This window comes from Onychomys torridus, chromosome 10, assembly GCF_903995425.1.
Source record: "Onychomys torridus chromosome 10, mOncTor1.1, whole genome shotgun sequence".
Classification (NCBI taxonomy): domain Eukaryota; kingdom Metazoa; phylum Chordata; class Mammalia; order Rodentia; family Cricetidae; genus Onychomys; species Onychomys torridus.
The window spans coordinates 42193942-42208103 of NC_050452.1; the positions used below are offsets into that span (position 1 = coordinate 42193942).

Consider the following 14162-nt stretch of genomic DNA (forward strand, 5'->3'; position numbering starts at 1 on the left):
ATGGGTTGTATATTTTTTTACTATCTTTCCATGCAGATAATTAACCAATTCCCAGTTTTCTTTCAGGTAAATGTTGGAGATATAGTTATAATAAAAGGCAAAGAGTATATACCTGCTGACACTGTCCTTCTCTCATCAAGGTAGAGACACCTACTGATGCTCAAACAGTGTAGAGGATGGTTTCTCTACCCTGCATTGACCTTGTGATTTCTCCAAGGAAATAAAGAATAAACGAAGAATTTTAAACCTCTCATGATTTTTAATTAAGCATTTAAAAAACTGATTGGCTTCATGTTTGCCGTATAAAAGAAGTATCGGGTACTACATAGCCCCAACTGGAGGGTCTCCGCTTCCTCTGGCTACATCCAGATCCTGATGGTGTGTGTGGACCACTAACTCTGTCTAAGATTTCCTATCATTTGCCTTATGCCATCCATGGAGTGGGCTCTGTGGATTTTCTCTTTCAGCCCTCATTCATAAATTTCTTTATGGTGCAATAGTCATCTCTTGCAAACTTCCCTATTCCTTATGGTGAAAGGATACAAGAAAATGGATGAGTGATTTCTTTTTGTCATTATACCTTTCTAAATGATGCGGTTATTCAACCCAAAATGAGTACTCTATTCTTTCCTTTCCATCTTTTCTGTTGCTGAATTTAGATCATTTTTGTTGCATTCACATTTTAGCTAGTTGTGAATCAGTATTCAGAGCATATGGCTTTAGGATTAAAAACCATCACACTAGTCCTTGTGTAAATTTAGGATTTAAAACCTTAAAACTACTCCTAAAATAAATGAAGAAGAAATGTGTTTTTTTCCTAATATTCTTGAGGTTGTTTATCATCATTTCCTTGGACAGTTTGATTTGTAAAATCCACATAAAAATATGGACAGTGTCCTTTTTTCAAAATCTATTTAATCAGGTCATGGTTTGAAATGATTGCATTCTTGACAAGTTAGTAAATTATAATCTGGAAACTAGTAGTTCCTTGGCTATTTATAGAAACAGGCATTCAGGGATTTGAAGTAACTGGGGGAATTTATATTTCTCTGTTTCATAACTGACATCTTTGTGTAGCACAAATGGCTGTTTTTAAGTCAGACTTTCTGTTCTTGGTTACTTTTGTTCATAACTTTGTCAGAGAGCGTTTCTAAAATAGAACTATTTGCTTATTGGCTTGACTTGGCTATGGGAGAGCAAGTTCACAGGTGAGCTTGAGGCAGCTTGAAATTAAAGTAAGAATGTCATTGAAAGTTCTGTGTTTCATTGACTTTCAATTTGAAATGAGAAAACTGAAATTTTACCATGCAGCCATAGAAATTAGAGCAACTAAGGCTTTAATTCAAGGCCAGGCAGATTCTTGGTATGGCTTTTTCATACCCTCACTGAAGACTTCTCTCAGGATAAAAGGGCTTACCCTCCTATACCTTCTAAAACACAATGTGTTACTTATACTTTATTAATTATTAAATAACTCCAAATGTTGCAGTCATGCCTTCTAACTGCCTAAGACAGACATCTGTGCAGCTTTCCATTAAAGTTAATATGATAGGGATGCAGTCAACCTTGAAAACATTTTGGAATCAGAACAGAGTAACTTTTGTAGTGGGTAAGAGAGGGGGCTTAATGTAGTATTCTTGTTTTTCAAATAGCTAACACATAATCTTACAATTATTTCTTTGCTTATTTGATAGGGGTAAACATAGAGTTGACAGCAAATTGAGGAGTTTTTAAAAAAAGGAAATCTGTAAGGTTAAAATAACTATAAAATTTTTATTTAATTTGATAAGAAATACTTATGTGTAAGCTCTAAAATACTAACTTTTCACATTAGAAATTGAAAATTGGGCTGAAAAAAATCAAATAAGTGTCCTTTGGATATTAAATATTTTCATTTCCCTTCAGGCCTGATCAAAATAAGTTTTGAAAAAATCGGCATTAGACATTTTTATTAACATGAATTCCTTTCTATAATAATTTCAAACCTTCTGTCTCTTTTGTCCATTTGTTTGGTTTTTATTTTCTGTTATTTGTTTCTTTTTTCCCCCATTTTAATTACTTTAAACTGGGACGTGTAGGTGGCGGTGGGGGAAATAGTCAGAGTGACCAATGGGGAACACCTCCCAGCAGATCTCATCAGTCTGTCCTCAAGGTCAGAACCACAGAGTGGTACAGGGTGTGTGTATGTGGGTCCTCACCTTAAACCAAAGAGCAGTGGCACCCAAATGCGGTTCAGCTGGATCTCTGCCTTGAAAGCGCAGGCATGGATATTCCTAGATGACGTACATCTGATACATTTTAAAGGCGCTTCATGAATTCAGTGCTGGATGCTATTTGTCCCTCCACTGGGCAGATTGATCTCCTATTATTAACCATAGGAGTCCAAGAGATTTTTAACTTCCTGTGCGCTAGTCACATGTTTGAACAATATGCCTCAACTTTAAGGTTACTCATTCTCCAGCATATTGTTTTGAGCAGTGTTAAGCTTTTCATGAAACGATCGTTGAAAACTGATTACATTTTAAGCATGTTTTCCTATTTGCATACTTTTAAATTTTCTACAAGTTCTGTGGAATTTCTGCAGTGACTGCGACTAAAATTTGGGCTTGTATAGGGTTTAGAGAGGACCCCTGCACAAGGCTGGATGTCGTACATTTTTGTGCTGCATGCTTTGGGATCAGTCTCTATTCCACCTGTAACTTGTGATGGAGTGCACATGGCTGTGGTCCATGTCTGCTGTCCTCCCCTGGTGTCTGTCCTGTGGTGTGCATCTTGTTTCATTGTTTCACTTACTAATCCAAAAGCTTGCTTTGCCTCTGACTGCAGTTTGTGTCTTGGATGTTATCATGACTTGCTGACGTATTTACGAACTAGCATGAGTCCCGACCCTTCTGCTTCTCCACAGCCCTGTTCGAGCTGCTGCAGTCCTCACTGTCTCAAATCAGCATGAAGAGTGTCCCAAATTGGGGTGTATTTATTGGCTTCACGTTAAGTAGAAGTCAGCCATTTAAACTTCCTAGTTTCTTAGTCATTGAAAGCTCTACACACGTTGTTGTGTATGGAGGACGGTATTAGAATTAGAATGTTACTCTCCCTTTCATATGAGACTGGCTTTGGATAAGTATATTTATTAGTAACATTTTAATACATTTTACTGCCGGGAAAAAGAATCAACAGTCTCATTCAGTGTTTTGTCACCATTTTGTTGTTGTTGTTGTTGTTATTAGCAGAGAAATGTGTTTTATGGTTTTAGAAACCATTTATGTTTCAAATGAATATGAGGAAATTAGTAGGTTGGACAGATGCCAGAGTGAGAATAACTATTGTGACCATTAGCTAAAAATATTTTTTGGAATAATTGAGAGTGAAAATATAAATATGGAAAGATTTCTCTGCTTGGGAAATAGCAGCCTATATGAAAGAAAGCTCACAGGGAAAAACTGGAGAATGTGCAAAGTTACTTCAAAATGAATCCATAAAATCTGATTGATGTCTAGGTCTTTAAGGCACTTTTCTTAACTTCAGGGTGACAAAATTAAGCTAAATGCCCATTTCTAGCACTTAGGGCAGTTTGTTTTACACATGTACAAATTGGAAGTTGATTAAAAAATTCCGATATTTGTGACTTATAAGTTTCTTTTATATTAGTAGTTATTTATCAGATAACAAACTAGGCTTATTATGGAGCCAAGTGTTAATGAGATTGGTTTAACTTAAGAATACTTTTTGGGTTATGTTCAGAATGTCTTTCTATAGAGTTGAGGGTTAAATTTATAATCTGTAGCAGCCAAACAAAAAAGTAAGAGTCTATATATAACTGGAGAACACGGTCCCCAGGTCACCACATACAGAATTTACTCACAATACTCAGATGTGGCAGCTTCAGAACATGGAGCATTATAGTAGCCAGGTGGACTGACTTCAGCTTTAATATTTTTCTGCTTCAAACATCTCAGTCAGGCTGGGTGGATAGACCAGTCTGTAAAGTGCTTGCTTTTAAGCATGAGGGCCCAAGTTCAGTCCCTGAGAGCCTGCATGAAAAAGCCCAGGTGTGAGGGTACACTTGTAAGCCCTCTGCCAAGGAGATAGACACAGGCAGATGACCGGTTAACCCTGGTCTACTCAGCAGGTTTGAGGCCGGTGAGAAACCCTGTCTCAAAAATGCATGGACAAATTTCTTAATTAAAAAAATAGAAAAGAAAAAAATGCATGGACAGCACCTGAGAACTGGTAGCTGAGCTTGTCCTCTGACCTCCACACATGTACACATGTACATACATGCTCTCCCACACACATTATGTACCTGGTCACACATGAACATGCCCAAAGACAGACAGACAGACATGAACATGCACAAAGACAGACAGACAGACAGACAGACAGACAGACACACACACACACACACACACACACACACACACACACACCTCTCAAACAAGTTTTTTCTCAATTGGCCAAAACATATGAAGTATAATGTCACTTTCATTGTAGACTACATCCTTTAAAAGTAGCTTTAAGTTTTTAATAAGTATGTGGCCTGTGTGATCTTGTCATCACAGCTAAAAGATTAAAGTAGTAGGTACAAGCTCATTGGAGGGACAATCTGGAAGCTTTTAATCAACCATTTTGCATAACCAATTTACATGTGAGCCATGAGCATGAAGCCTGACTGGACATTCCGAGCTGGAGATAAATCTAGACACAACCCTGTTTTACACTTCAGAAACAGTCTGTGTTGTATCTATATGGATAAGCCGTTTAAAGACAGTGTGGCTCCTCATTATGTTATCTTGAAGATCATCCCTGGGTGTTGTCAGGAAATGGCTTTTTGGGTTCTCCTGGCTGGAAGGCTGATCCATGAGTGTCATGCATGATGAGTAGCTCTGCCTCAACACTGTCTTGCTGTGAGAATGAAAGTCATCAAGGAGCCAGGTGACGATAGTGTTGTCTAGAACTATTGGCTTTAGTGAGTGTGAGTTTTTAAATCAATAGCAGTTAGTATCTTCCTCCCCTTCCCCAACTAAAGCTTTGTGTTTTCCAATTACGACTCACAGTGAGCCCCAGGCCATGTGCTACATTGAGACATCCAACTTAGATGGTGAAACCAACCTGAAAATCAGACAGGTAAGTTCTATCAGCTCATAATCACTGCTTTATCATATGTGCTTAAGAACCTCTAGCTGTCTAAAAGTGATTTTTTTTCTAATTACAACTATTTTCAATTTGAACCATTGTGAAAAATGTCTCATAAACTGGTAGAAGTATTGTGGGAGCCAGACTTACTTTACTGGTTAAATATGACCAATCATGAAATATTATTTATAATACTTTAACCATTTTTGTATCATAGCCAATGCTTGAATAATAATAATAGTAGCAATTCTTAATGTGTGTGTGGAGAGAGAGAGAGAGAGAGAGAGAGAGAGAGAGAGAGAGAGAATGAGAATATATACAAGTGTGCCCTGATTGGCCTCCACTCACTATAGAGACCAGGCTGGCCTCAAACTCACAGAGATCCACCTGCCTCTGTGAGTGCTGGGACTAAAGGTACGTGCCACTATACAGTGTTCTAAGTCCTTTGACATATTAATTTGCTTTTCTTGGCCCCAGTTAGTATTGGGTTTGCCATACTGAAAAGCCCAATTTTTCATTGCGCTTCAGAAACATATTTATATCGGAGATTTGAATGACTTTATATTTCTGTATTTTCTCCTCATGCTATGAAACGTTGCACAAAACAACTGTACGATTTTGTTTTTAAAAGGGGGGAGGGGTTAGAATACATACCATTGGCTCCTTGCTGAATGATAGCAATGCTGGTGGAGTGTTTGGAATGTAGTAGAATTGGATGTCGTGAGAGAAGCAAACTCAGATGTCTAAGAAGATGGGCGGCCTCAGTGCCTGTCTCTTCCTGCTGAGTCAAGAACTGCTTGGAGATTCTCCCTCTCAAGGAGGAGACTAAGGAGTGGAGAAAAAAAGGAAGGACAGACAAAAGTGCTCTCCTTGAATGCAGACTATGCCCATGTTTCATCCCTTCATTAGACTCGGGGTTCAGAGACTGGACAGCAGCAAATATTGATCTTGACTTTTAGAAGTAAGTGGTGCACTGGGTACTTTAGAACTTTCATAAAAGTTACATTATTCTCTACTAAAAGTCCATGGTCGCATTGATAAGGAAGGTACCCCTACCTTATAGTTTGACGGCATTGTGTAAAGGAAGAGAATTATTTGCAAAATAGTGAGATCCCTTGTCTGTGAGACCTTGGAGAGTGCCCTGCCCTCACAATACTTACTTAAAATACTCTGTGTATTTGGAAATATTCCAACAGGGCTTACCAGCAACATCGGATATCAAAGACATTGACAGTTTAATGAGACTTTCTGGCAGAATTGAGTGTGAAAGCCCAAACCGACATCTCTACGATTTTGTTGGGAACATAAGGCTTGATGGACATGGGTAGGTAAACACACATCACCGTGTCATCCTCTACTCCATATGATTTTCCTCAGCTCTAAGTGTGAGTACTCCCTGGCAACCTTTGTTTTAAGCATGTCTGTTTTCCAACTCATCTTTTTGTAAGGAGGCTGAATTCTGACTCTACTTACATAATGCACCCAAAGGTGTTCCCATGTTCCTGCCAACCCGGCAGTTAGATGTTTTCAGTGATGTTCCAGGATTCTGGAATATTCTTTGGTAGTTAAATAACGTGTGTGTGTGAGGGGTGTGTGTGTGTGTGTGTGTGTGTGTGTGTGTGTGTGTGTGTTTGTTTCACTGAGATTCTTGCCATGAACTCTGCTTTCCAATGCCCATGACCATGGTCCATTCCTATGATCTCTGGATGCCTCAAGGAGTTCAGCTGTGCTGAAACAGCTGGTTATTTTTTAATTTCTTCTGTATAATTCTATATGCTTTTTCTAGGCCGTGCTATCATCTGTAGTCATTGTTAATTGTTACCTGATTCCCATCTTTCCTACCTTCCTTATCACTTCTCTTGCCCATTCAACTAGAACTTAGTACATACCCAATAGCCTAGACTTTTACAAAAATCACATAGGTCACAATGAGCAAATCAGATCAATATCCTTGCCTTTGTGTTTTCATTCACTCATTCACTCTAGCAAAAATACCTTCAATTCAAAAATCTATGAGAAATGCACTGCTCACAGATCTGGAAGATCAAAGGACCAAATTTGGTGTCTAGTAAGGAAATATTGTACCCTGTGTCCTGGCATGGTCGAGGCCTTTGGGTATCCTTCGTAAGGTTTCAGTCCCAGTCACGAGAACAGAACTCTGTGTGTGTGTGTGTGTGTGTGTGTGTGTGTGTGTGTGTGTGTGTGTGTGTGCTGCACATGTACATAAAAAGCATGCATGTAGAGACCACATGTCAACTTCAGATGTTGTTCCTCAGGAGCCAGCCACCTTGTCTTCTGATACAGGGTCTTACCCTGATGTGAGCTCACCAAGTGAGTGGCTGGCTGGCTAGGGAGAAGCTTCGGGATGGCCCTGTCGCTCCATCGCTGTACTGGAATTATAAGCACACACCAATACCTGGTTGTTGTTGTTGTTGTACCTGGTTGTTGTTGTTGTTTTAAATATGAGTCCTGAGAATCCAGCTAGGTCTTCATGATTGCACAGTAGGCAACTTACTGATTGGGCCATCCCCCCAGCCCCACGAGTGCAGAAATTTCAAGACTTAACCACCCCTTTCCCGAGAAACCAACATCCTAAGTGCCACAATATTAAAGATAGGATTTCAATATGTAACTATTGGAGGGACCCTAACACATACCAGAGAATCTTGTGAACTTACTTTCTTCTTACTTCATCTACTTTAAGAAGATGTAGGACAAACAGAAATAAAGGGATAACTAAGAACATTTTATCCTTTATTAATTTTTTAAGAGCAATAAAGCCTTTGGGAAATACAACGTAGGACTGTATTTCCTATGAGAGGTGAAGAAAACTCTTAGATAAGGAAATTTCTTTAGGAGGGAATCTCTCAGAGTGGTTGAAGTCAGCCTCCTTTAGGTGACATGTGAACATTGGTGATCAGGAGACTAGGATCTTAGTCACTTGAATATCTAGAAGTAGAAGATTCTGGACAGATAATAATAGTGCAAGTCACTGTGATTGGAGAAAGAGAAATTGAGGTGAGAGCCAAAAAATAATAATGGGCCAGATCACATAAGACTTTGTAGGCCATTATAAGGTGTTCTAAGCACACTTGGGATCCATGAGTGAGTTAGGAAAGGGAACCATCATCCCTTTAGTTTTGGACTTAATAAGTTTATGGTGTCCAGTCAGCACTGAATATTTGTCTGAACTTTGTGAGCACTCCACATAGATATTTAAGCTCATTGGGGCTGGAAATATCATTGAAATTGAAAGAATAGATGGAAAAATTAAAAGACCCAAAGACTGTCTAGCATTAGGAGGCTGAGAAAGGAGCAGGGACTAGAGGCCAAGTTCATGGAATGAAACCCAGGAAAGAGTAAAGAAACTTCCAAGAAGAGAAGGGGAGACAAAGTTGGGTCAGCTGTCACTCCTGAATAACTGCAATGTAGCTGAACATTAACATTTGGGTCTACTGGGTGGAGATCTCGGCCCTTGACTAGAATAGGCTGAGCCTGACACCATGGGGAAGAATTGACTATAGCAAGCATAGGCTTCTTTGTTTATTTGTTTGCTTGCTTGTTTGTATGTTTGTTTGTTTTGAGACAGGGTTTCTCTGTGTAGTTTTGGTGCCTGTCCTGGAACTCACTCTGTAGATCAGGCTGGCCTCGAACTCAGAGATCCACCTGCCTCTTCCTTCCAGGTGCTAGGATTAAAGGCGTGTGCCACCACTGCCCCACCAGCATTGGCTTCTTTATCAAAGAGTTTTATTGCAGTGCAAAGCATAGAATTGAGGCAGAAGCAGGCCAGAAGGGTGGGGTGTTTTCTGCCCCACTTCTCTTCCCTGTCTTCACCCCCTCCCTTCCTGCCCTTTACACAATAAACCTTGTCTACCAGATAGGTGTGGTGGCCAGGTAAGCATCAGCTAGATGTACTGGTTCAGCCAGCCAAGGGAATGTTGTCAATGTCCTCACTCCTGGAATATGAATGATAAAAGAATTAAATAAGGAACTAAGTGACATATACCCTGAACTGACACCCTCATCTAATCCACCAAAACTTTCTTATGATCTGTGAGGTAATTGTTAATTCTAAAATTTTCCAAGTAATCTTTTCCTTGAACATATGGTTATAGACTAATGATAGATTTGGCCACTTGTACAAGTATCATTTCTTAAGTCTGACATTTTTAACTGGCCAGCTTCCATTCCTTACCAACTTTTCATTAAATTGGTGCCAAGCAAACCCATGTCATGAAGAAAACATCATATGAGGGTGCCAATATTTAAGGAACTGGAGTTTTAGAATATGCTTAATTTTGTCAGAAAGGTCGAAATGAATGAGTGAGGCCGGTACTCCAAGAGGCGCCGGCAGGGAGGGAGACAGTGGGAAGTGATAAATGTGCCTCAGATGTGGTACTGAGCCCAGTCAGCTTGGTGAGGCGCGGTGGATACATACGTGCCCTAGGGCACAGCCCAGCAACTTCTCAAGTAATGAGTGAAAACTGCTTTAGCCTTGGAGCCCCACCCCCACCCTGATCCCGACATGTACTCCAGATGTTGACATATATACAAGAGAGGTCTGTGGTTTCAATATAGTTGCGTGCCCTGGAGGGTTCCCATGGTGGAAAGTCAGCCCCCCAGTGTAATACTGCAGCTTGGCTCAAAAATAAACCTCTTTTACATATAAAAGAACCACTCCTCAGGTATTTTATAAGCTTTCACAAAGAACAGTCTAAGCTTCATTCCCACCCCAATGGACCCTAAGGACTGCTGTTGCATGTAATTGATGATGGGAGTTGAGATACACTGTTTCCTGGGGACTCCTGCAGGGGCCATTCTAACCCATACATCTGGATTGATTTCACTGAGCCAGAATATATTTCCTGAAAGAAGGTCCAGTGCCCAAACTATCTCTAGCCTTAGAAGCCCAGTGAACCACCTCCACCCACCAGAAATGGAGGTTCCCAAGCTCAATGGCCTTTACCGATTGACAAGTCCTGTATTCTTTATAGACTTCCATTGAAAATAGTTTCCTTCTTTTCCTAGACGTTTTAAGCATATTTTTCTTTATATTGAACTTTTTTTTTTTTTACACTACTTTCTTGTTAAATGAAAACCTTGGTTATTAGGAATCTTTGAGCCATTCATTCAATTTTGGATCTCCCATTTCCATCAACTGACTCAATGCACATCTGTGATAGATAGCACCTAATACTGTACCACAAAGGGTAGCCTTAGAAGATACACACAGAAGACCCAACCAGGGCCTTATTCATGAAAATGTGGTTTAAAGTCTAGGAAGCAAATAGCTTCAAAATGATACTATTTATTGAGAATGTGTTAGCAATTTTTGGAAAACAGACATTCTAATCCTGTAAAATGAATACTGTAAGGCCTTAGGTCTAGGCACTTATTTCAGAAAGGGGATGGCTTTACTAGAAGATGGAGTGAGCTATGGGTTTATTTTACCTTGTGTAGTTTTTTAGCCCTGGTTGTGTACAAAGTTGTTTGTAATTTAAATTGTGTTTGTGTGTGTTTATTGACAAAGCAACCTCTGAGGTATCTTATAAGGGCACTAATCACATCAGAGGGCTTCACCCTCATGAACTCACCTAAAACTAATAGCCTGGTGAAGGTGTGACTACAAATGTCATCACAATTGGGGGTTAGAGCATCAGCTTTGGAATATTTGAGGGATACTTGCATTCCCCAGGGAGAGTAAAGCTATAGGAAATGGCCAGTATGGCCTTCAGGACAAAACCAACTTCTTCCCAAGTTATATTTGAAAATTATCATTGTTGGTGGGGAAAAATACTTACTTTCCAAAAATAAAATTTTAATAGTGGAGACTTTGATAACTGTGTAATGACTGTGCATTTCTTGAGCATTTTGGACAATGTCATTTCTAATGCCAACATACTCTGTCACAGCACTGTTCCCCTGGGAGCAGACCAGATTCTTCTTCGAGGTGCTCAGTTAAGAAATACTCAGTGGGTTCATGGGATAGTTGTCTACACCGGACATGACACCAAGCTGATGCAGGTGGGACTTTTATCTACGAAACCCTTTGAGACTAAGTCTTTTGGAAATGCATGATTTGGTGCACTTGTCCCAAGCAGAGCAGATATTCCTTAGCCTCATACCACACACCCATATTAAGAACAAGGTGAACGAGACCTTGAAATTTCTTCCCTGTAAGAAGAACTCACTGCACATTGGAACACTGAGAAATTTCCCCCAAGATCCCCTGATATGTGAACTCCCAAATGAATGGTGGTGTGTGTTGATCTTTGACACTTTCCAACTACTAGTGGGCACTTTAAGTTGCCTAGGTAGCAGTGTCTGCATTAAAATATTTGTATCATGATTTTATTATAATGCAATGATCAAATTTTAAACCTGGAGGTTTTTTATAAAATTTAAAGAGAAGTATAAACTAAACAGCTACCTTTTTTTCATGACATTTCTATACAAAGCTGTTTTTGCCATCACTCTCCTCCTGATGTTTATATACATCCACAGGCACGTCACCTCTCTGTACTCAGTAGTGCAACAAGTATAGAAAACTCACTTTGAAATACTAATTGGAGTTCTGCTATAAGGACCAGTGCATCATACAGGTGTGCAGATGCTGTCATTATAAGTGAGAATGGTTAATAGCACACCTACCCTGGCTGTGCTATAAATGCTATCATTCTTCACTTATATTGGTTATGAGGGATTTCCTTTTCTGTCCTGAGGATGCTTGGTTAGCACAGATCTGGCATCACCACTGAATCATCACAGAGAGCAGAGAAACTTGCCTTGTCCTCTGCTGCATAGACCAGGCTTGCTTCACGGTCCTCCAGCCTCTGCTTACTAAGCCAGCCAGCCTGCTGCCACACCCAGTTCTCTGTTACTGATTATAGATGATACGACTTGCATTACTGTTGTGTCCAGTAAAACAGTTGCTGAGTGGCACCAGAGATCCTTTAGATGTTGAGAAGTTTGGATGTGGCAGGGCCATGGACCTTTTCTCTCTGCCTCTTTTCTAAGCAAAGGCATGAAGCAGTTGCTTTGAAAAGACTTTGTTTGCCTAAGCAGCCAAGTGCATCTTAACCTGCCTGATACAATCTGCAAAATGAATGTTGCCCGCCCCACCCCCTCGTTATTTTACAACCTAGAAGAAAGGTGTACGTGGTGTCATGGTCTTAAGAAAAAGAGGCGGCAGCCATGGCCACTTATACTTGGCGGCAGCCATGGGCACTTATTATACTTGTCATGTGTTTGGAACGGCTTTTAGCTCAAGTCCATGTCCTGGCTGTGACTTTGTCACCCTCCTCAAATACTAGATAAGCAGTGCTCAATTGTGCAGGGTTTTTTTTATCATTTGTTTTGCTTTGTTTTGCAGAACTCCACAAGCCCGCCACTTAAACTCTCCAATGTGGAGCGGATTACAAATGTGCAAATCCTGATTTTATTTTGCATCTTAATCGCCATGTCTCTCATCTGCTCTGTGGGCTCAGCCATTTGGAATCGAAGGCATTCTGGGAAAGACTGGTACCTCCATCTCCACTGTGAGCAGTGAAATGCAGGCTTGCTTGTTTTCCCCCTTTGAGTTAAATATGCATTTGCTTTACCATCGATCTTAATTTAGTTTGAGGAATGCCCCATTGTTTCTGAAAAGAAAACTTGTGGCTAAGATAACTAGAGGCCTTATCTTCATTTTTTCAATAGGTTTCCAGGGAAAAGCCAGTAAAATGTAGGTTCTCAAAACTTTAAGGTACTTAAAAAACATACCTCCATTCCTTAGTGGTATAAAATGTTCTATAAATATAACCATTAACATGATATACAAAATAAAAACTGCCCTCTAAAATATATTAAATGTGGCAGTTACACTCATTAAAGGAGATTATGTGTGGAGGAAATTATGAGTATTGAATATATTATGAAAACGTAATTTGCATGCTTAAAAAATGTTTGAACTGAATGTACTTTCTTTCTTTTCTTTTTTAATGCGCTTTCCTTTGAACTCAGTAACAGAAGTTTTATGCAAATGCTCTTCTTGTTCCAGGGAGAGCAGTTTTAATGCTTCCGTCTGGAACACGTATTCTCTTGCTGTTCTGGCATTAATGTATCTGTATCCCCTCTGGGTATTTCTAGGAAGTGAGCTTGCATGTCCTTGTGAAGAATACTTAGTAAATACTTAATTTCCCCAAAGTGTGAAAACAAATTCCAGAACAATCTTACAGGAAAAACAAAAACAACAGCAAAAAAACAGATTTTAAAGCTGTTTTCATTACATTTATCTAGCTTTTTTATTACATTTAGTCAGTTTTGCAACTATTCCAGGTTACTTTATAGTTGTTGATTTATTATTTCAGCATAAAAAATGTTACTACTGTAATCAATTTGTTGCATATATTCCTTACAATATATTAGTCTTCCCTGTCTCTTTTTCCTTATCGAGGAGGAAGAAGTTAACTTACCTAGGAGACTAATTTACCTACGGATGAATAATGTCCCGGTAGCTAAAGATACAGCTCAGGGTTGTGCTTACCGACCATGTCCAAGGCCTCCTGGAGACTAGTGCTGGAAAGAGAAGAAGTATTCTTACAACTTGGATTGTTCTAGTTGCTATTGTGTTTACTTTGAAACCAATACTTTCAAGAGAGGGATGACGGAACTTTAATTCTACACTGAAGGAGGTGTTTGAGAATCAAGACGTTATTAGCAAAGTCTTCCTCAGTTTGTCTAGATTTGTTGTATAATAAAGGAAATTCTTATGGTGCTCAGGTTTTCTCACTGCAGATATGAAGCTATAAATGATGTTCTTCCTCCTCCCCAACAGATGGTGGCGCTAGTAATTTTGGACTGAACTTCCTGACTTTCATTATCCTTTTCAACAACCTCATTCCCATCAGCTTGTTGGTTACATTAGAAGTGGTAAAATTTACCCAGGCATACTTCATAAATTGGGTAAATATGTATTTGTATTACATGTCATCTTCCTAAATATGTATTTTTAAAAATTTAGTCTGGGGGTTGGGGATTTAGCTCAGTGG

General features: G+C 39.5%; 1 protein-coding gene across 7 annotated transcripts in view; it reads left to right on the forward strand.

The window, feature by feature from the left end:
* The window catches only part of Atp8a1 (ATPase phospholipid transporting 8A1), a 224799-nt gene that overhangs the window by 65651 nt on the left and 144986 nt on the right, over nt 1–14162 (forward strand). For 4 of the 7 annotated variants that reach the window (XM_036201199.1, XM_036201202.1, XM_036201197.1 and 1 more), the window contains exons 7-12: nt 67–140; nt 5055–5124; nt 6330–6457; nt 11046–11157; nt 12506–12671; nt 13949–14076. In XM_036201199.1, coding sequence (XP_036057092.1) covers nt 67–140; nt 5055–5124; nt 6330–6457; nt 11046–11157; nt 12506–12671; nt 13949–14076 — 678 coding nt within the window. Of the gene's footprint in view, nt 1–66; nt 141–2078; nt 2153–5054; nt 5125–6329; nt 6458–11045; nt 11158–12505; nt 12672–13948; nt 14077–14162 lie in introns of all 7 variants that reach the window. The other 3 variants (XM_036201198.1, XM_036201196.1, XM_036201200.1) reach the window with 1 other exon arrangement.